Source organism: Geotrypetes seraphini, chromosome 3 (genome assembly GCF_902459505.1).
Source record: "Geotrypetes seraphini chromosome 3, aGeoSer1.1, whole genome shotgun sequence".
NCBI classification, from domain to species: Eukaryota; Metazoa; Chordata; class Amphibia; order Gymnophiona; family Dermophiidae; genus Geotrypetes; species Geotrypetes seraphini.
In genome coordinates, this window is record NC_047086.1 from 175,192,700 (window position 1) to 175,216,626 (window position 23,927).

At 41.8% G+C, this 23,927-nt stretch overlaps 1 protein-coding gene across 1 annotated transcript in view; it reads left to right on the forward strand.

Annotated features, from left to right (window-relative positions):
• TAGAP (T cell activation RhoGTPase activating protein) overlaps nt 1-23,927 on the forward strand; it is a 41,844-nt gene that overhangs the window by 12,273 nt on the left and 5,644 nt on the right. The window contains exons 2-9 of the mRNA XM_033935770.1: nt 11,816-12,170; nt 14,063-14,141; nt 14,237-14,290; nt 14,435-14,498; nt 15,942-16,069; nt 17,364-17,525; nt 20,534-20,643; nt 23,164-23,359. Coding sequence (XP_033791661.1) covers nt 14,115-14,141; nt 14,237-14,290; nt 14,435-14,498; nt 15,942-16,069; nt 17,364-17,525; nt 20,534-20,643; nt 23,164-23,359 — 741 coding nt within the window. The 5' untranslated portion in view covers nt 11,816-12,170; nt 14,063-14,114. The remainder of the gene's footprint in view (nt 1-11,815; nt 12,171-14,062; nt 14,142-14,236; nt 14,291-14,434; nt 14,499-15,941; nt 16,070-17,363; nt 17,526-20,533; nt 20,644-23,163; nt 23,360-23,927) is intronic.

Genomic DNA, 23,927 nt, shown 5'->3' on the forward strand with positions numbered 1-23,927 from the left:
CAGACCCACACACACTGCCCCAGTCATCACTGCCCCCCCACCATATAAATCGTAATAACAACTTTACATATCTGCCTCCAGAACATCAGCATCTGGCAGCCTGGCTTAGGAAAGCCTAGTAGAGTTGCACAGAGGTGGCTTACGTGGACTTGGGGGTGGGTTAGTGAACCATGGAGAGGAAGACCCAGACCTGTAAGCCACTCTTATCACTGCATTCATGGTGAAAAATGTCCACCCCCCAAAAAACCCCAAACCCTTATGTACTGCCATATAAGTGGCTCCTTCAGCCATATGGGCTATTGGGGTGGTAGATAGGTGGGTCTAGTAGATTCTGGGGGTGTTTTGGGGGGCTCACCATGACCTATAAGGGAGTTGTAGTGAGATGTTTATGTGGGACTCTTTTTGTGAAGTTCACAGCAGTGCCTTGTAAGGTACCCCACTACTCTGGTGCCATGTCTGGGTGTCCAGTCCATCACTTTTCTGGCCTCTCCCACGCCCAAAAAGTTTTTTTCTAGGCGTTTGTCAGTTGGATGAATTTTTGGTCGAAAATGGGGTATAAAGATGGATGACTTAGCGGTCTGGGCGATCAGACGGCTGGACGTACAGTTGGACGATTTTCATTAAAAAAATATGCTGGATGTATTTTTCGAAAATGGACCTTTTCCCGTGCCTGACTTTGGGCGACTTAGGCCAAACCGGACTTAGACTTTTCTTTTGATTATGCCCCTCTAGGTGTATAAGTGCTAATTGCTTAGTGAAACTGTATCACCGCTTTCTAACTGATTAGCAAGTGGTTAGTGTAAGAGCCCTTACTGCCTAGAAATTAGGTGTTTGTACGGGTTCCTGCACTCGTGAGAAATAGCGAGTGACCATTAATGGAGGAATAGGAAATGCGGTCATTTATGGCTGTACTACAAGTGGCCTCAGCAGGTGGGAAACCCAACTGCTAGTCTTAGCGCAGGCCACTTTTTAGCGCAGCTCAGTAAAAGGGCCCCGTTGTGTTTTGTATAAGCTGCATGTTTACCTTTGATTTCTGCTTCTGATAAGAGGAGCAACATATCAAATTCTCTAATAAACCAAGCTAAACTAAATATTTTTTTGCGACGGCTCATTGCAGTGGCGAATTTTGACGTCGTTTATACTTTGCTGCTACTCTACAATTTTTTGTGACTTTTTTGCTATCCCCCCTTTTTTACCATGGACCCCTGACGAAGGTTTGTCCGAAACACGGACCGTGTCGGGTCCCTTGATTGGTAAAAGGGTTTGCATATAATTATTTTGTCACAATAAATTTTGCCTACGTCTTGTACAGATCTGCAGTTCTGTTTTGTTTGCTCTCTGTAGAACTTGAGCTAAATATATTCCTTGGATAAAATTAAAAATCAATATCTTCAGAGTTTCAGAACAATTTCCTAGATCAGTACTTGTTATTTGTGTGTGTAGTGGGGTTGAGGGGGGGATGACAAAAAGAAAGGGAAAAAAGGGCTAGGTCACCTCCAATAATTACAGGGGCTCAATATTTACAAGTGACACCTGTTGCCCCTCACAAAATAAGAAGGAATCAGCAGCCCCAACATATCTCCAGACTCTCTCCTAGGCTCAGTGGTCTGAACATTACATCTCCCAAACACTACCATCCCCTCTTTCATTCTGTATTTTGTCCCACACAGTATTACTTTTTCCTCCCTCCTCTACCCTTTCACTCTCTTGCCTCCCACAAAGTAGGTCTATTACCAATACTCCCTTCCCCTACCCCCAGGCTCAGCAGAATTCCCTTCATCTACCTTTACTCCACACCTGGCCTCCTACTTCTCTTATCCCAGCCACTCTCTTATCCTACACACTCTTCTCTCTTTCTTGTCACTCCCTAACCCAGCACAACTATCACCTCATTTATCCACTTTCCCTCTACATGCTGAGAATGGCAGTTTCCTTCCCCACTCCCACTCTGTTCACCACCTTTTTCTCCCCCCTGCCCTCCATTCTTCTCAAGACCACTGTCTTCTATTCCATATGCATCAATATCCTCTGCCAATCTCTCTTCTTCCTCCACACTAGCCTCTAACACCTTCCCCCATCCATTCCCTCTCTTCTTCCTACCACGCCTCCTTAGACTAATCTCTCTTGCTGCCTGACAATACAGAAAAGTCTGCTACCTGTCTTCTTCCCTTTCCTCTGATCCAGAGGTTCCCAACACACAAAAAAGAGTCAAGGGGGCTCAATTGCCCCAATATAAGACCACCTACCCCATTCACCTATCACTTTACCCTCTTCCCATAGAACACTTCTTATCCCTCACATGCATGTATTGTCACCACCTGTGCTCCTGTAAGGCGCAGCGAGCACACGGGGACGTGACCAAAGCTCAGATCCAGCGTGTCCCTTTCCACTACGAGATCCTTCAGGTCTTAAATCAGGCACATTAACAGTCTCATGAGCAGGCAAGGTAAAAAGAATCTCAATCAGAAATGGCAAAAACAAAATAGTTTTATTTTCAACCACGGTTGAATAAACCAAAAATACAGACTTCAGCCTTGTCACTCAGGATGAACTTGCATTGCACAAAATCATAATAAAACAGTTCTGATAATGCACTCAGTAAGCTAGGGTTTGGTTCAAACTAAATGATATGCAGTCCTCTGCTTCTGGACTTTAATCAGGTAAGAATCATTGTCCTCTTCACCAGAGCAGTAATGTTTTAGCAAGTAATGTTTCACCACACAGTTCTTATCACACACAAATCTTGTACTGATCAAAGCCTCAGTAACAGACTTATGTTTCCTCTGGAAAACGCTACTGCAGTTATCAGGCACAGCTGTGCAGGGACAACGAGATTACCTAGCTTGTTTCAATATTCAGGAAATACATTCAAAAATGGTTTGTCAGTAACTCACACCTTCATGCTTTACAGAAAGCCTCCAAAACGTGGCTTTTCAGGAGAGATTCCAGACTGGCTTTAAACAGATAAGAGTTCAGCTGGCAGTACAGAAAAATAAACAGCCAAAAACCCCAATCTCATGCTTACTGCGTTTCCATGGCAGTTGGCAGTGTGTCAGCTCCTAAACAGCTTTCCTGTACCTCCTTGGCTTCTCCTTCTGGCTGTTCACCAGTATTCCAGACAGGAGGCAACTCTTCTGCCTCTAGCATAGGACAGTCTGAGAGGGACTGCCTCTCCTCGGGTTCCCACTCTCCCGTCTGTTTCTCTCCTGTTCTCAGAAGCCACGTTATATCCTGTGGATAACCACTCCCCCTCTGAGAAGGTGGGGGAAGGGTTTTCCACACACCAGCAAGTTTCTCTCTAACCTTGGCTCTAACGGGCTGCTCAAATGTTCGCAGCCTTCTGATATTGTCAGGGACAGGTCTGCACAGAGTGTAGCTTTTTCCCTTAACCTTTCCCTGCCCTGCTTCTTCTACCTCCATATCATAATCTGAGCAGAAGTCAGCTTGCTCAGTTAATTGATTAGTCACCTGGTCAGCTCTCCTATACCCAAGCTCAGTAAGGTTTCTTCTGCTTCTTGGGACAAAACCCGGGACGGATTCGGGGTTGCTATGGGAAAAACCTGAAATGGACTTGGGTTTGTCACAGTATACAAGAAAGACAATCTGAGTAGCTCCAGTATAAAACCTTCAGTCCTTTACAAAAACTGGATATTTTTCCATGATCATTTGTACATGTATTCTGGCAGTTAGGGGATGGCTTTAAACCATCTCTTGATAATATGATTATGGCAACTTTTGAAGTAAGGTGGATTGAACATTACCTGTCTTCAAGATTTATTATGGCTTTGAGGCCTGAAAGATGATGTCTTTCTGTTATGGTCTGGGTCTGAGCTTCAATGAAAATCTCTTGGTTTAACAGAATTTAAAAAAAAAGTTTGGAGAAGTTTCTAAAAGAAAAATCCATAAATTATTATGATACTTGTCTCTGGTAATTTTGAGTCTATGTATAACCATTGGCTTTGCATTCTTACTTGATATATGTATATGTCCCTCGGACATCTTGTGGTCTCTTTGGTTTTGACCATTTAGGTTGATTTATGTTGAAACATTTTTATTGATGACATAAATAACACACAAAAATGCCCAATTGGGTTACACAATCAGAAATAGTAAATAGAAGACATCAAACATTTTCTTCAATAGAAAAACCCCACTCCCTCTCCATCCCTGACCAGCTCCAAAAGTACTGAGGCCAGGGAGATAACAATGCAAGCTAATTTCCAAGTTCCGGGGACAAAAATCCTTCACAGCCCCAAACCCTACCCAGGCTTACACTACCAGGTATCCAGTGGACCATAGAATGACCTGATCAACATAAGAACCCCACTCCCACCCCCACCCCAGGATACCTCAACCGAAATGTATCAAGAAATTAAAATACTGCATTGAAACAGGAGATCCCCCCATCCTTCCCCCCTCCCCAAACCCCCTCCCAAGGTAATAACTCTCTATAACTGATGGTGATCATAATATAGGAAGCCACTGAGGGTCAAAAAGGAGCTGTCAAGCAGGAGAGACAAACACCCCAAGCCTATTTAAGAAATAACTCCGAATTCGAAGGGACAAAGTTTGTATATATGGCCCCCCCATACTGAATAAAAATGTTTAGAAGTTTTGAATGTACATTTGAGGGCTCGAAATTCAAAAATCAGTAACTCATGAAGACAATTCCTCCAATGCTGAAAGGAAGGAGCCATATCCTGAGTCCACTGTTATAAAATACATTTTAGATTGATTTATCTGATTTCAATTGTTATTTTAACATGTTTATGTGTACTGATTTTCTGTATGTATTTATTATTCTTATGACAATTCTTATGTAAAGTTACAATTCTTGTAACCTCCTGAGAAATCTTATGTAATGTAATTTATTAGACTCTTGATAAAGGCATAATTGCCGAAACACTGTCAGTGTCGAGTCTACAAGTTCGCATGGTGCTGTCATTTAATAAAGTGCATTTTGGATCGTCCACTGGTTAGTAAGCAACCTCTTTTCCTCACAACTCTCTTACTTGGATTTTCTGAATCCAATCATAAATGTGTTGCATGCCTGTTTTAGAATACCAGTGAGCATGTAGCTAGCACACATATAAATGCTAGTATTCTATAACTTGTGCACACAATTGGCGACTTGTTATAGAATGAGGGGGATAGTGCTATGTTTGTGTAATATACTGTATGCATATAAATATTCCTGGGGTGGAGAATGAGTGGTACAGGATCGGCACATATTTTATAATTGTTGTTGGACTCGGCACATTATGTGTCAACAAGTCAGGCATCTTCCTCAATAAGAGGAGCAAGTTTGTGGAATTTATTACCAGGACAAGTACATTAATGCAAGAATGTTGAACAATTTAAGCGACTGCACAAGACTCATTTGTTTGCGAAGGAGTTTTGTTGATGAACTAGCGGCTTCTTTTACAAAGCCGCGCTGAGGCCGTAGGTTATGTCCATGTAAAAAAATGTATAGTGTTTTAGACAATTGTTCACAATTTTTTAACTTGATCAATAATAATTGACTGATTATAACTTACACATCCAAGGGTTGGTTGGGAGGGATGGGGGTTTCTTTGACTTTTACAGATGCTAACATGGGGAAAGTTATTGATGGAATCTATATTTAGTCATTTGGGTGGGAGGACGGGAGGGGTAAAAGTGATTGCTCATGGTTTTTGAAAGTTGAAAGTGTTGTATCTGGATTTATTATATGTACATCTAATTGTTAATGCACTGTTGATAGTTTGGAAAATCAATAAAGATTTAAAAAATAAAAAAAAATTTTAAGCTGGGAAGGATGTTTTATTGATGAGTTTGCGATAAAAGAAGATTCATCTTATCTGTTAATGTGTATAGCTGCAATTGTTGTAATTTTGTGAATGCATTGTGTATATAACTGTGACCCGCCTAGGTGTTAGGCAGGCAAAAAAATTTTAAATAAATAAAATAGACATATATGCACCAGGTTTTACCAGCATGTACATGTACAAAGTTACTCTAGTTTTAAAGAAGGAATAACTCAGTGTGCAAACTTTTGGCAATGCTCTATCATAAAGGTATACAAGTGTTCTTATTGGTTTAAAGCAGGGGTGTCCAACCAGTGGCCCGAGGGCCGCATGTGGCCCCGTGAAGTATTTTGTGTGGCCCCAGTCGAGGGCAATGCAGTGTTTTCCTCTGCTGCCCCCAGGTGTTTACCGTCTTCCTGGCTCCCTCCTCTGTCTTGCTGCAGCGTTTGTGCGGCCCCAGAAAATTTTTTTTCGGCCAATGCGGCCCAGGGAAGCCAAAAGGTTGGACACCCCTGGTTTAAAGGCTCCCTTCAATAATTAAGCAACAGAGCGTTCTACCAACGTAAAACATTATTTTAAATGAAAACTGACCAATCCAGTATTGTGTTAAGTCCAAATGGGTGCATACTTTTTAAAAGATAAATCCATCTAAGCTCTCTTTGTTTGAGTCTCTTCACCCTATCACCCCCTCTTTGAGATTTTGGTTCATGATCAATGGCTAGACAACGAAGATCTTTAAATGTATGTTGAAGGGAAGCACAATGCTCTACTATAACCTCCGAACTTCTATCACACTTCAAATTAGATTTATGTTCACACATTCTTGTCTTTAGATTTCTCGTGGTCATGCCTACATATAGCAATTTGCAAGGGCAAATGATAACATATATTATAAATGGTAGTAAGTGGTAGTAGTTATGGCTAAAATAAAGCCTTGTGCATGTCCGCCAGCTCAAGAATTAGCTTAATGTGTGTATTTTATATATACTCTGTGGAAATCATGACTCCAACTGCAGCATGCCCAAAATACATCCCAAACTCATCTACAACCAAGTCCTGCACATGTGCTGTTGTCACCAAATGTACTTGTTCACATGGATAAATTTATAAGTGACAATTTAATATACTGCTGATATATACATGCAAAAGAATCCATTATCTAGCCATCCTCTTGCCCTCTGTTTATAAAGGCTCAATGCTCCTTTCCTGCCTAGGTTCCCAGTTATAAAATTACCCTACATATGCATGAAAGTACGCTACATTTCAAACAAATCTGGCATCTGAGTTTGTTGCTGCAAGGGAATCCCCAATCAGCTGAGCTGGCAGGCTTCCCCAAAGTTGCGGCTTCAGGGAGGCCTGCCGGCTCAGCTGATTGGGGATTCCCTTGGCGCAATCTGCTGATAGCAAAGGATCTCTCAATCAGGCAGGCGCAATTCTCTAATCGGCACTGGTGACATGGGTGCTGGTTAGAGAATCGGGGGGGTTAGGCATCTCTCTGTTAGGGCAGACGCAATTCTGTATAGGATACCAATGTGCGATTCTTAGCCACTTCTCAGGCAGCTGCTGAGACTGACGTCCTATACAGAATCTGCCCGTTAAGAGTCAGATTCTATAAACGGCATCAGCCACCTAAGAAATGGTCACCAATCACATGTCAATCATGCAATGGCACCATTTATAGAATCATGGCTTTGTGAAAGGAAAGTGCCAGAAATGTAGGCCAGGGCCTATATGTCTGGCACCTACCTTTCACGTGCACTTCTTTGCATTGAATTTTAGTTGTCAGATATTAGACCATTCCTCTAACTTTTTCAGATTCTTTTTCATGTTTTCCACTCCCTCCTTGATATCTATCTACTCTATTATAAATCTTGGTATCATCCACAAAAAGGCAAACCTTTTCTTCTAATTCTTTGGCAATGTTACTCACAAACATTGAACAGAATTGGCCCCAGAACCTATCCTTGAGGGACTCCACTACTCATCTTTTCTTCCTCCAAGTGAATTCCATTAACCACCACCTTCTTGCATCAACCAATTTCTTATCCAGTTCACCACTTTGTTAGGAGCCTCCTATGAGGAGCTGTGTCAAAGGCTTTGCTGAATTCTAAGTAAATTACATCTAGCATATGTCCTTGATCAAATTCTCTAGTCATCCAATCAAAATTCAATGAGATTTGTTTGGCTCAATTTACCTTTAGTAAAACCATGTTGCCTTGGATCCTGTAACCCATTAGATTCTAAGAATTTCACTATCCTTTCTTTCAGTAATGCTTCCATTATTTTTCCAATAACTGAAGAGAGGCTTACCAGCCTGTAGTTTCCCGCTTCATCTCTGTAACCACATTTGTGAATAGGGACCACATCTGCTCTTCTCCAATCCCCAGGAACCACTCCTGTTTCCAAAGATTTGTTGAACAAATCTTTAATAGGACCGCCAGAACCTCTCTGAGCTCCCTCAATATCCTGGGATGGATCCTATTTGGTCCCATTGCTTTGTCAACCTTAAATTTTTCAAGTTGTTCATAAACACTTTCTTCCATAAATGGCACGGTATCTACTCCATTCTTATGTATAACTCCCCAATTTTCTAACTGGCCAGACAATCTCGGTCCTTCTCCAGGATTTTCTTTCATGAACATAGAACAAAAGTATTTGCTTAGCATGTTTGCTTTCTTCCTTTTTTACATTTCTAGCTATTTGCTCTTCTGCTTGCGCTTTTGCCAGACATATCTCTCTCTTGGTTTCTTTCAGTTTCACCTTGTAGTCCATTCTGTACTCCTCTTCTTGAGGTTGTTTTCTTTTTTTAATGTTTCACGAATGCCAACTATTTTGCCTTTATTTTCTCCGCCTCTAATTTGGAGAACCATATCGGTTTCCTTTTTCTCTTCTTTTTATTTATTTTCCTCACATAAACCACAGTAACCATTTTTATTGTTCCTTTCAGTTTAGACCATTGTTAACAGCTCTTTCTTAAGGTACGCTTCCATTAAAATCTAGGAGTTTTGTGTGGCTGCCCTCCACTTTAGCTGCTTAGAAGTTTCAAGTACCTAATTTTATTTTATTGTAACCCATTCTGGGCTCCTGGGGAGGATGGGCTATAAAAATGAACAAACAAATAAACAAATAAATATCAAACCAAACTGTTTGATCACTACTTCTCAGGTGGGCACCCACTCAAATTTTAGAGATACTCTCCCCATTTTTGAGGACCAGATCCAGTATCGCTTTTTCCTTCATGAACTCTGTCACCATTTGTCTGAACAGAGCCTCTTGAAAGGCATCCACAATCTCCCTACTTCTTTCCAGTTCCACAGATGGAACTTTCCAGTCCGCATCTGTCAGATTGAAATCCCCTAACAGCAGCACCTCCTCTTTCTTTCTGAACTTTTGGATATCTGCAATCAGATCTTTATCAATTTGCTGTGATTGAGTCAGAGGTCTGTAGACTATGCTCACGTAAATAGAAGTTCCATCTTCTCTTTTCAGTGTGATCCATATCGCTTCTTCTTCTCCCCAGATCCCCTGCATTTCAGTCACTTGGATATTGATCTTTACATAGAGAGCTACTCCTCCACCTTTCTGACCATCTCTGTCTTCCTAAAAAGATTATAAACCAGTACATAAGAGCATAAGAACTGCCGCAGCTGGGTCAGACCAGTGGCCCATCATGCCTAGCAGTCCACTTCCACAGTGGCCCTTAAAGACCAGTGCCCTGAGGCTAGCCTTACCTGCGTACGTTCTGGTTCAGCAGGAACGTGTCTAACTTTGACTTGAATCCCTGGAGGGTGTTTTCCCCTATAACAGCCTCTAGAAGAGCGTTCCAGTTTTCTACCACTCTCTGGGTGAAGAAGAACTTCCTTACATTTGTACGGAATCTATCCCCTTTTAACTTTAGAGAGTGCCCTCTCGTTCTCTCTACCTTGGAGAGGGTGAACAACCTGTCTTTATCTACTAAGTCAGGGGTAGGCATTTCCAGTCCTCGAGAGCTGGAGCCAGGTCAGGTTTCCAGGATCTCCACAATGAATATGTATGAGATGGATTTGCATGCACTGCCTCCTTGATATGCAAATCTATTTCATGTATATTTATTGTGGAGATCCTGAAAACTTGACCTGTATCAGGCTCTCAAGGATCAGAATTGCCTACTCCTGTACTAAGTCTATTCCCTTCATGTTTTGATCATGTCCCCTCTAAGTCTCTGCTTTTCAAGGGAGAAGAGGCCCCGTTTCTCTAATCTCTCACTGTGCAGCAGCTCCTCCAGCCCTTTAACCATTTTAGTCGCTCTTCTCTGGACCCTTTCGAGTAGTACCGTGTCCTTCTTCATGTACGGCGACCAGTGCTGAACGCAGTATTCCAAGTGGGAGCGTACCATGGCCCGTATAGCGGCATGATAACCTTCTCTGATCTGTTTGTGATCCCCTTCTTAATCATTCTATTCGCCACCGTCATGCATTGCGCGGACAGCTTCATTGACTTGTCAACCAGTACTCCCAAGTCTCTTTCCTGAGGGGTCTCTCCGAGTACTGCACTGGACATCCTGTATTCATGTATAAGATTTTTGTTACCAACATGCATCACCTTACACTTATCCACGTTAAACCTCATTTGCCCATTTCTTGAGCGTGTTTATGTCGCGTTGCAGGTCTTTACAATCCTTCTGTGCCTTCACTACTCTGAATAACTTTGTATCGTCTGCAAATTTAATCACCTTGCTCATCGTACCAATTTCCGAGTCGTTTATAAATATGTTGAAGAGCACGGGTCCAAGCACCAAACCCTACGGAACTCCACTCATGATGCTTTTCCAGTCCGAGTATTGTCTATTTACTCCCACTCTCTGTTTTCTATCCGCCAACCAATTTTTAATCCACATGAGTATTTCACCCTCGATTCCATGGCTCGCAGTTTTTTGAAGTAGTCGTTTATGCAGGATCTTACGAACGCCTTCTGAAAATCCAGATATACAATGTAGACCGGGTCACCCTTGTCTATATGCCTGTTTACTCCCTTGAAGAAGTGCAGCAAGTTCATCAAGCAAGATCTTCCTTTGCTGAAGCCGTGCTGGCTGGTCCTCATCAGATTGTGTCCGTCAAGGTGATCAATGATGCTGTCCTTTATCAGCACCTCTACCATCTTTCCCGGTACCGAGGTCAGACTCACCGGTTTGTAGTTTCCCAGATCTCCCCTCGAACCTTTCTTGAAGATCAGCGTAACATTCGCCATTTTGCAGTCTTCTGGAATCCTTCCTGATTTGATCGACAGATTGGCTATATTACTTGTACTTGTATCCTCACCTCTTATGTGTTGTCTTCTTCTTAACTCCTGTTAACTGCATCAAACTTCACAGTGTATTGTGAAATACAAATAAAATTTTATGTTATGTATGTTTGCATCCCATCCATGGGAGTCACTGAACCATGCCTCTGTGATAGCAACAATATCCAGATCTGCCTCTAACATCAGGGCTTGTAGATCATGAACTCTGTTGCATAGACTGAGCATTTGTGGTCATTGTTTTATAGATATCTTTCCAACGCTTTAAAAATAATAAATAGTAGGAGATTGAACAACTTTGGTGCTCATTTTAAGTGTTTGAAAATGAGCCTCACATGTGTCTAGGTTTAAATAAGTTGCCCAATTTAATCATTTTTTTTACCCCACAAATTTATTCTGGGTCTTGTTGATTCAGAGTTGCAAAACAGTGATGGAAGCCCTAAGGTAAAAGTGGCCAGTACCAAGCTAAAAGGACACAGGTGCAGGTGCGGCAGGTGCTAAACTTTAGAATGCATTGCCTGGAATTTTGCGATACTGTGATGGCTGAATTTTAAGAAAATTTTAAGAAAACTCAATTGTTTGTTAGCACTTTCCTGTGTTAAGTTTCCTTTTTTACGAGTGCTGTTCTGCAGTTGTGTTTTATGATTGTAATATTTGTAAGCCGTATAGTTAATATACGGTATATAAATTTTTTTAAAATAAATAACATAGTACAAAGCTGTCTACATTGTCCTGTTTTCACCTTGTGCTAGACTACCCACCTGATATCAGTGGAACCTTTACCTACAAGAATCAGAGTTTCCACAGAGTGAAGCTACGTCGCAAAGCAAAAGCAAAGCTACTCTAACAGGGAAGAGGAAGTGTGGACTTTTGAGAACTTGCTATTATTGCTGCAGTGAGCCATGATGCTTCTTCCTGTCTCCGTGACCTTCTTTCTGAATTTCCCCCTACCCCCTACGCACAGTACATAAAGCAGCACGTGTGCCAGTAGGACTGTTTAGTCTGTCGCAGTCTTTCCAGTGGATTATTACCAGAGTGTCATGCTGTTTCACCGTCCACCTACAACTCAGTGAAAGTGAAGGCGCTTTGGCTGGATTCTCTCACCTGGTGAGTCTGATGAATTTCTCTCTTCGTGCCACTTTGAAAGGTGTAGAGCTGAGCAGCTGCCTCAGCCCCAGAGAAAATAGGAATCTTAATAGATTGCCATGCCTTTTGCTGGCCCAACATAAAGAGATGTTATAAGAGCTTTTGTCTTCAATTGATCTCTTTGGATGTCTTTCTAAACTACGTAGGTGCTAAGGGGAAAGTGGGGATCAGTGTGGGGTCAGAGAATTGACCACAGGAAGGCAGAACTGCGTTCATGATTTAGATTTGGTTTCAGTATTTTTCACAGCATTATCATGGTCCATCTCGATTATATCTGCTTTTTGTTGTCATGGCCATGCCATGGTTAATAATTAAACAACGCTTTTATAGGAATGACATTGAAGGCTGTATATCCCAGAATATGTTTACATAGTCACCTGTGTTCTCCCTGCCCTACTGTGCATCAGAGTTTAAGTAACAGCTGTTGCAATGAGACTTCATGCAAGAAGGATGTAGAGATTGATCAGAGATACTGAAAAACAGTTTGCTATATTTTGAGCATGGCAGCACGAAATCTGGTGGACATTATTGTAGGTTAAACAGAAAATAATTCATTTGAAGTTACACACATGGCTCTCTTATGCTAATAGTTTACTCTTTAAAGTCAGTAGTCTATAGAAGCAGCACTAACAGAAAGAATCACCTGTATAACAACAACTCATACATATATGTCATAATGTGCTTAAATCAGACAAGCGATTTACAAATCCTGTTTTCTGCACAATTCAATATCTGTAATTTACTTTTCACCCCATTTTCTAATTAACAAAATACAGAGTCTGATATTCAGAAAAGCTAAATGCCTCAATATAAGCAGCTACTGTAAGGCCCCCCTCCCCCCCCCCCCCACACACAAACACACTTTTATTAAACCGCAGTCCACAGTAAAAGTTTCTACTGCAGCCCGGAGTGCTAAATACTCCAACACTCATAGAATTCCTATGAGCATCGGAGCAGCGTCAGAGCATTTAGCGCTCCAGGCTGTGGTAGACACCTGTACCACAACTTAATAAAGGGGGGGGGGCAAGTTAGGAGCCTATATTTGGCGATTAGAAGCACCTTAAATACTTTTGAAATAGAGGTACTTTAACTTTTACCTTTCACCAACTTAACTGAAGCATTTTAAGTTAGACCTGCTCTGTGTGAGGTACCAGGTGTTGGGAATCAGTGCTGGGCACCTAATTTCATTCCCTCCTCCTTGTCATCCTCCCTTTTAAGACGCCTAAATGTAGACACCAAGCCAGCAAGTTTCTGTACTTGAAACATCCAGGTGCCCAGATTTGTTTTAAATCAACAGTTAAGAACTGCAAAGCTGCTAATATAAATTTTCAGTGGTTTCATGGAAACGCTTTTCACCTCAAGAAGATTCTGAAATGCTTTACAGTGTTGCCCAAAAAGTTCATGCAGCCACTTCTGGGATGGATAATGCACCAGCGTTTCAATGTTTGGAAACCACACAGCAGCTTTCTCAGGGGTGATGAAACAATGAGATCTTTACAGCCCGCTAGCAGCCAGTAAGTGGAGGCAGTGAAAGGAAAGGGGATGCCCAAAATCCAGCAGAGAGCCAGAAAGCCACGATGTGAACCTCACCTTCAGTTCTCGGTGCTGGAATGGGTTTTCAGACAAGAATTCCTCTATAAAAAAATCTTCAGAGGAAAGAGCTCTGGAAATCTGTTCCCAGCATCAGGATGATGTTTGGCAGTAGGTTGCTATGGTCCCATCTCGCATGAATTATTATTACTACTGAATTATTATCGCCACCTCCCTCCATTGTTAAAGGGAGAGCAGAAAAAAAGGAGAGAGAAGCTAAGGGATTGCAAGAAGTAAATTCTTTACTAATGCTTTCTTCACAGGGAAATAGAAGAGACTAGGGAGGTTACAAACATACCCTCAACAGAAGCCCCTATGAAGGTTATAACCGCCTGCAATGCTGTGAGTTTAATGAGTGTATTTACCGTAAATCACAATCTTCCTTCTTAAAACTGTCACCCTTTAGATTTCTAATGCTGCTTTTTTTTTCTCCTCAGCCTAAAGCACAGAATGTCGGCAACATGGAGGCTTTAATTCCATGCCAATTGGAGGTAAGCAGTTTGCAAGAGATAAAATATATTTCTGATGCCACTTAAGAGAGAAAACGATGTCTCCAATTTCTCTGGAAAATAATTCTTGCTATGCATTTTAGGAACATATCTGATTTCTGATCAAAATGGTCTTTTCATTTTCAGGATGATATTAGGAAGATCCACTTGCTGACCTCATGCTTGGAAGATGGATCGCACCATCTTATTGGTGAGTTTAAAACCAAACTCCTGGCTTGCACAATGTATTGCAATGACTCCGAGCAGCTGCAGCATCCACAGAGTTGCTCTGTGATTTCCCCTCTTTGACACTTTCTGGGGGATGCAGTAAAGTCAGCGATCGTCGCTAAACCTGTTCTTGCAGCTGTAGCGACGATCGCTGTTACAGACCCAATGCACAAAAAGGCCCACCGCATGTTTTTCCCCTCGATCGCCCATTTTCTGATCCGGCCATGCAAATTAGCTAAAACCCCATGCAAAATAGCCAAGCGATATTAGTGCATCAATCGCTTGGCTATTTTGCATGGGGTTTTAGCGATCGTAAAAAACGATTGCTCTAGATCTGTCGGTAACTGTGTTACCGACAGGTCTGCCTGTTGGTTTTGGGTTTTTTCCATTTTTTATTCAATGGCACAGATATTTTGTGTGTATTACACATGCAAAATATCTGTCCAATTAAAAAAGAAAAAGCAAAAGTCCTCCACTGCTGACAACGGCCTTCCCCAGTGATCCCTGACAAAGCGGCTCCCATCCACTGCCCTCCCCCCCACCAAACCCAAAACAAATGGCAAGAGAGATGCCCAATCCCTTCTGCTACCAGATGCCTCCCCACCCCGAACCCCCAAAAAATGGCAGGAGAGATGCCCACTTCCTCCTGCTACAGGATGCTTCCTTCCCCCCCCTCACCCCTCCCCCCCGAACCCAAAAAATGGCATTTCACATGCAGGATATACAATGTATACAAATACTACCACTAATCTTTTCTATAGCTACTAGACATACGCAGCACTGTACATCAAAAACATAGAAGAGACAGTCCCTGCTCAAAAGAGCTTACAATCTAGTCAAGACAGAGAAACTGTACACGAAGGTGCATCAGTACATAGTGCTCAGGTGGGGGAATTACAGAGGTAATATGTCCGATACGATACTACAGTTATCCCCAAAACATGACTGGCTTTGGGAATCTTTGCTGAAGCTGGGGGCGGGGGGGACACCCACAAATATAAGCACTAATGAATTGTAAATGAAAACAGAGGAAAAACATCTGTGTATGTTCTGGCCACAAAAAAAGGGGTTGACTTAAGAGGAAACCGTGGCTTCCGCATTAAAACACGAAAGGCAGTCTTGGTAACTTCAGTAAACCAGACTCTACTTTCCTCTCCCTTACAACAAACTTAGGCTTTGATTCAGTTTGCTTTTGGTTTCCTATTGTTGTTTTAACAAACCATTTCCATGTATCTTTTTTGCTTTTTCCTCTCAGTAACTTTATTTATTAAACCCCAGAAATGTGTTTCAGGTTGAGTGTATAAAATAATATTTATAAAAATAGCTTTTAATTCTAGCTTTGTATTTGGAAAACCTAGATTACACCTTTCTGAAAATCATTTTATGCTTATCTTGATGTTTCCTCCTTTTTTGTGGAATGCAACAGACAAGAAGAGGAAAAAGGTGCGATCCTGGCAATTTGCATTGAGATGTAGCTCATCTGACCTCCTGGAGCCCAAACCCACATTATTTAAACAGCCTCTTGGAGAAGACATACTCCCAAAGCCCATTCTGGTGAGCATTGCAGGCCTACTCAGATTAGATTACAAATTTGGATTTAGCTCCTGCCTATTCAGTAGTAATTCAAGGTGAGATACATTCAGGTTACAATCTAAGTCAGGGATTGCTATTGCTAGGGTTGCCAGATTTCCTCCTAAAAAAAATAAAAAAAAGAGGACACTTGGGCCCACCCCATCTCGCCCCCAACCCCATACTTTCTGGTAGGCACCTTGGAGTAGATGCCTACGTCGAAGTGAAAGGCGCCTACTAGATAATTATTTTATTGTTTTTTAATGGTGCTTTTCAACAGCACAGACTAAGATAAATTGAATAATTGAGTTAGGCATCTAGATCAGCTAAGCATGCCACTCTAGGCATCTAACTTTAAGTTTCAAGTTTATTTAGATTTGATAAACCGCTTAATAGACAGCCTAAGCGGTTTACAAAAAAACATAGCTAAAAGTATACTTATAAAGGGAAGCTAATCCCCAAATAAACATGGGAAAATAAAAATGCTTCTAGGAAGCGATACCCCATCCTTTCCTCGTGTTTTTACCCTCCCTCTCTTCCCTCATTTTATTTTTATTTATACAATGTAATTTACAAATCTTCCATTCCCCTCTTTGTCCTCTGTTTCGTATCCTTTGTAATCAAGTCTTTGTCCTGCCCTCCTTCCCCCTACTCCTACAGAGATTTTATTTTCTCCCATATTTAGATTTAACTTTCATTAAAAAAAATGGTATTTTCTATTTTTATCTTCTTACTATTGTAAACCGACCAGATACATGTGATGGTCGGTATATTAAAATATTAATAAACTTGAAACTTGAACAGACAATTTAAAATAATGAGGGAAACTACACGGGATACAAAAGGAAGACAGTGAGATTTACATTATTTATAAAAATTAAAAAAATGGTTGGGGAAAGGAAAAAAAACCCCAAAAGGGATTATATTATGCTGAAATCCAGAATCTGGATCTATACTTCAAAGGCATTTTTAAAAAGAAAGGTTTTAAGGCTTAATTTAGATTTGGAAGCACAAGTTTCTTGTCTAATATTCCTAGGGAGGGAGTTCCACAGTGTGGGTGCTATGACCGAAAAGATTGTTTTGCGAGTCGTATCATAGACTTTAGGTATCTTTTACAGAATCAGGGCCTTTCTGTCCATATTAAACTGAAATTTACAAGAAACTGCTCAATAGAAATGCGTGTTCAGTCTAGGTCCTGAGAGACCTTTGCAAAAGCTAATGCAGGACCTGCAGTGCAGAGTAATGGGCTACTCTGATGTCATATATTCGTCTCTTCCAGGATATCCTCACCCTCCTGTGCTTGAAAGGTACTACTGTTGAGGGAATTTTTCGAAAACCTGCCAATCAAAAGGCTCTCAAGGAAATGAAGGATGAGCTCAACTTGGGAAAAGCAATTGACTTGCAAAGTAAATCTGTGCATTTACTGGCCGCCATCCTGAAGGTAAAAGTCATTATGGATCTGATATGCAAATGAAAGCTATAGATGCAGATAGGCAATGATTGCATGATAAGAGAGAGAAAGAGATGCAGTAATAAATTTGTAACTAGGCAATAGTAAGTAATTATCCCAGCTAGTTTAGTCTTTCCATAGTATGTTTGATATAACCTGTAATATCCTTCAAAAATTTCCCATCTAGATCCTTATTACTGGTGAACTAAAGATGTGATTTATTCCAGAAATGGGCACCCCCAAAAATTTTTGTGTTCACAGTTGGGGTTTTCTTTTTGTCCTCTGGCAAAAAATGTTGTTATGAGTATCACTAGGCATGCATACCCTCAGATTCTATATATATGGCACCCAAAGTTGCACGCCAAACTTTGGGCACTCTTCTAAGGCATGCGCCCAAATAAATTGGATTATGAGCACTGAGCCATTAATAATTGGGTTCTAAGCACCAATTATTGATGATAATTAGCACTCAATAAAATTTGTGCGTGCATCTATGAGGCGTGGCACCTAACTCCCATGGCGCATATCTCAAAAGGGGGCTGTCCATGGGCATGCTGGGGGCATTCTGAAAAGCTGCATACGGACTGACACAATACTGCCTAACCACACCTAACTTGGGCACCAGCACTTACAACCAGTTTTAGCAGGCATATGTCTGGTGCCCAAAAAGTAGGTGCAAGATCCTTTATAGAATGGTGCTTAGCGCAAAATTTTTTTCAGGGCCAGTACTTCGAATATCTCAATGTTTCACTGTATAGGACTTCATCCCTCCACTCCCCCCCTCCCCTGCTATATCCCCTCTCACCCATTTCTTCCATCTTTTGCCAGTCACTTGAATTGTACGTCATCTTGGACTTGGTTAGGCATAGCGCGGCTCACAAATCGTAGATTTTGGTGCCATTTATTGAATTACCGCCAGAATGCACACTTTCTTACCATTGGCATATAGTGCATCCCTAGAAAGCGCACATACATGATACTGTGCACATATACTAATTTGCAAATGTATACTCCTCAGGAAAGATTTTACACTATGTACAAATAGTGTACCCTCTTTAAGAAAAGTGTGCACTATCCCCCAAATTTAATAAAGTGCATCGAAAGCTAGGCACCTACATCGGTGTGCCTAGCCGAAGTAGGCACCTAACTTAATAAGCTTAATCAGCGTTGATAATCTCATTGGCACATAAAACCTTCTCTGGAATGAGTCCCGCCCTCCTCTAATGTAACCATGTTTCTGAGAGGTTAGGATGGGTTCCAGAGAAGGCCAAGGCTCCGAGGCAGCCCTGCTTTCAGGCGTTGAAGTGCAGGCACTGGCAGGCGATTAATGGCACTAGAACAGGGGTCTCAAACTCGTGGCCCGGGGACCACATGCAGCCCGCCAGGTACTATTTTGAGGCCCTCGGTAAGTTTATCATCATCACACAAGTAAAATAAAAGAGTTTCTTGATCATATGTCTCTTTAGCCATAAATGACAATATTATTTGAAAGACTCAGCCAAAAGGAAAGATTTATAAACTATAAAAGAGTTTTACCTCGTTAAAAATGGTCATTTCTTTAATAAGACATTAACTATTTTTTTACGGAGGCCCTCCAAGTACCTACAAATCCAAAATGTGGCCCTGCAAAGGGTTGGAGTTTGAGACCACTGCACTAGAAGGACCATGGGGGAGAGACAGAAATGCTGACATCTATAGCTGGATAGGGAGAGTGGAGAGTGTGGCTTATTTAAACTTGGGGATGCCAAGCTTGCAACAGAGGAAGCTTAGCCTCCCCAAGCCTCTTATGCGGGGTGCCTAATCTCAACAATATTTAAGCTAAACTGAGCATTGTCCTTGCTGATATACTGTATAATCACAGTATATCCCAGAATATAGGAGATAAGATGCTATGTTTGCCCCTGCGCTCAGCAGCAGTGAATGCAAACACTGTATACATAAAATTCACAGAAATACTAGGTAAATCAAAAAGTAATCAAAACTCAAAACCACTGACTAGATCTTTCCAGCTATGAAGGGTATAAAATACAAAAGTACTCACTGTAAATCTCTCGCCTGTCAGTCAGCAAAAAAACTGGAACTCACTTCCCACAGAGATCAGTGTCGCATAAGAACATAAGAATTGCCGCCGCTGGGTCAGACCAGTGGTCCATCGTGCCCAGCAGTCCGCTCACGTGGCAGCCCTCTGATCAAAGATCAGTGCCCTGAGACTAGCCCTACCTGAGCACGTTCCAGTTCAGCAGGAACTTGTCTAACTTTGTCTTGAATCCCTGGAGGGTGTTTCCCCCTATGACAGACTCTGGAAGAGCGTTCCAGCTTTCTACCACTCTCTGGGTGAAGAAGAACTTCCTTATGTTCGTACAAAATCTATCCCCTTTCAACTTTAGAGAGTGCCCTCTCGTTCTCCCTACCTTGGAGAGGGTGAACAACCTGTCCTTATCAACTGAGTCTATGCCCTTCAATACCTTGAATGTTTCGATCATGTCCCCTCACAACCAAATATACCATGTTCCTCAAATATCTAAAAACATGGCTGTTCCAAAAATCCATAGGAATAACAAATGCAACCAGTTACACAGACTTAAGCTTCCTCAAAAACAGAACTAAAGCCCACTCGAGGCAATAACGCTAAAAACTGCCACAAAATGACAAACCTGATATATAGGACAACCATACTTAACAAATGTTAATAAAAATGTAAACAAATCTCACCTGTCAGAAATGTTCTAAGTTTATATGCATTAAACCTATCAGTTATGTATTAAGTATATATATCTTTTTCAATATTTGTAATCTGCCTAGAACTCCATTAAGTGAGGATTTGGTGGGATATGACTTCGCATAACACAACATATGAACCACTGATGTTATCTAGCCCTTGACATAAAGAGGCTTTATGCTTAGGATTATTGTGACAGAATACCACAGTCTATTTTTATGCTTGCAACTAGCCAATGCCTCCATCCATATGCTAAATGTAACTTTCTTGTACATGGCAGGAGTTCCTCCGAGAAATTCCAAACAAGCTGCTCTCCTGTAACCTCCATCAGGAATGGATGTCTGCATTGGAGAAGATGAATATTCATGACAGAATTGAAGACATGAAACAGTAAGCTTTGTGACTAGTTCATAAAAACAACTGTGAGCTAGATGCACTAAAGTCAGCATTCTTCGCTAAATCAGTTTTGACTGCTTTAGCGATGATCACATTTGCCGACCTGATGCACAAAATGGCTCAACGCATGTTTTTCCCCCTGATTGCCCATTTTCTGATCCAGCCATGCACATTAGATAGTTAATATTAAAATCCCATGCAAACTACCCAAGCGATTGATGCACTAATATCGCTTGGCAATGCACACAAAAAAGTGACTGGTCAAGACCAGTCACTTACCTATCATACTGGCACCAAGGAGGGGAAGGCCCACCATTTTGGATCAGTGGGCCACGAAGCTGGAGGGACTGAACCTCCATCTCTTTACACAAAGGTACTGGGGGGGGGGGGGAGCATCCGGTGACAGGAGATAGTGGGCATCCTTCCTGCCTTTTGGGGAGGGGAGAAGGAGGGAGGGTAGGGGATGGTTTGGGGGTGGCACCTGGCACAGGGGCCTCAGTTGGCAGGAGGAAGTGGGCATCCCTCCTCCTGATTTTTTCTTGCATGGGGTGGGGGGGAGGGGTTTCAGCAAGGCAAGAGGAAGTGGGCATCTTTCCTGCCAAATTTTTCTGGTGTGGGGGGAGGGTTGTTCCCTTGTGCCGGTTTATCGGGGAGACATCGGGGAGGACCGTCATTGGCGGAGGGGTGCTTTTTTTCTTTCTTTTTTTTTTAATGGGGCAGATATTGTGCATGTGTAACATACACACAGCATCTGTGCCCATTTAAAAAAAAAAAAAAAAGGTTTCCTGCCCCAAACAGCTAAGTGGCATGAGGTTGCTTCAGGGCTTCCGCTGCTGGCTCTGCGCATATGCGAGAGTCACTCTCACAGCAATCAATCAGATGGAAGATATGGGAATTATGCCAAACCTCAGCATGAATCATCTGCATGCAAACTTTTTAGTGCATCAATAGCTCTTTTAGAATCGGCCAAAAATTGGATCGGAGCGGACCCACATGGTCTTACCAATCCTGTGTAGTGCATCTGGCTCTTTATCCATTTAAAATTGATTGATAGTCTGTGGAGGCTAGGAATAGGCCAAGTGGAGGCTCTGACCCCTGAATTTTTACACCAGTTAGTATTTCATTAGAGATCATTTACGTGTGCAGGTACCCACAAATGCACAGAAATGACCTTATAAAATTACCTCCAAAAAGTCTCTGTTGCGGGCTGCTGATGTGACTTAAAGGCCCAGTAGGTGGCATTCAGTCTGGTCAGCTGAACTAGGTTAGCTGTCATACATAGGCTGCTCTTTGGGTTGACTAGAGCAGAGAGTGCAGCCCCCTACTGGGGAGTGCTGAGCAACAGCAGTTTACATTCAGCCTCCTTTGCAATGTACTTGAAACCAGTGTTTGAAATGTTTAAATGCATTCCAGTGTGGCTGAAAACCACTCCGTTGGTAGTTTTAAACTAATGTGAAACTGGTTTTCAAGCACCATACTTTAACAGTTATCGCGTATTATATATCTATTTGTCTTGCATCTTTTTCCAGCTCGTGACCTTAGAATTACAGGGTTCTAAGTGACAATTTTCAGTATTTTTAACTCCGATGACTTCCGGGTTCTATCTGACATGTAAATGTTACAACACTCACGAGGATTTATTGCAACTTAACCGTTCCTTCATTTCATAAGAAATTACATGGTTCTATGTACAGAAATTAGTCTATGCATGGGATTACAAGGTTCTAACTGCGGTACAGTTAGAACCATGCAATTCTAGGGTCACAAGTTGTAGTTCTTGGTGCAGGTAGAGTAGATAGTTTCCTATTCTGGAGAGCTTACAATCTGCTGTAAGTGAAAAAAAAAAGCATAAACTAGAGAATGACACAGGGACATATTTTGCCCTGTCCCCGCAGGAACTCATTTTCCCATCCCTGCTCCATTCCTGCAAGCTCTGTCCTCATCTGCACAAGCCTCAAACACTTTAAAATCATAAAGTGTTTGAGGCTTGTGTGGTTAAGGCAGAGCTTACAGGAATGGGGCAGGGACAGGGACAGCAACAAAACTCGCAGGGAAATTGAGTTCCTGTAGGGATGGGGAAAAATTTGTCCCCATGTCATTCTCTAGTATAAACAGTATAGCTTTGGAGACAACTCAACTCTTCAAAGCACATTCAACAAGCTTTTCAAGAACAGTAGGCTACGAAGTTGAGAACAGCAGGATTTGCAGCCTCATGTGTTTTTTTTGACTCCTTTTGTTTCATTTACAAAGGCCATGAATGAATGCACCTGAGATCAACTGTAGCACTTGTGTTTTTCATGGTGAAACCTCTGTGGTTAGCTAGATGTAGGCAATGGACAGCTGCCACAGGGGGGTTTCCGAATGGAAGTTTTGTAAAATACCGCTTCTCTTTTTTTTCCTCTTTTTAACGGAAGTTTTGGCCTGCATTGGGTGGAAGTTGAAACTTGATGGGGTAGTGACTTGGAATCCACTGTCATCTGATTTTTCTTTTTGATTTGTCCACTATCTTCCTAGGGTTGCAGACAAGTTGCCAAGACCAAACCTGCTTTTACTCAGACACTTGGTCTGTGTTCTTCACCACATCAGCAAAAACTCAGACGTGAACAAAATGGACTCGAGTAACCTTGCCGTCTGCATCGGGCCAAATTTGTTGACCCTAGATCAGGACGCTAGCCTGTCTCTTGAAGCTCAGAAAGATTTAAGTGAAAAAGTAAGTTTGGAGGTCTGGCCTTAATGCCTCTGACTATGTAGTCTGTATGGGCCCTTTCTATAATTCTAAGCTAGAAGGAAACCAGTTCACTCTTTATTGACCTTCCTTCCCCCACCCCCACCCCCCCAAAAAAAAGTCTTAAGATACAAAATAAGTACTCACTTTCATTTTTATTTATAGTTGGAGATCATTTTTAAAAAATGAAATTAGTATATCTCTCACTGACTCCCTGATATTATTACTTCAGACAGAATTCCTTGCAAAATTACTACACTACTTAAAAGATAGGAAAGTTGGATGAGTCCCATGACTCAGCAGTAGTACTATGCATTGCCTTCAGAGAGACTTAGACTGTTTTCTTGAATCCATTTCTGCTCCTCAGTCCAGCTTAGGGTGCTGTAGAGGTAGTATATGTCAGAGGTAAAACCATTTTGGAAAGGGGACCAGAGATGGACTGAGGGAACCATGTATTTCTTCTCTATTCTTCTCTCCTTCCCCCACCACCAATGCCCGAGCCACACCAGCCACAAATCTGCTACCTGAAACATCCCTCTCCTGTAAGAGTTGT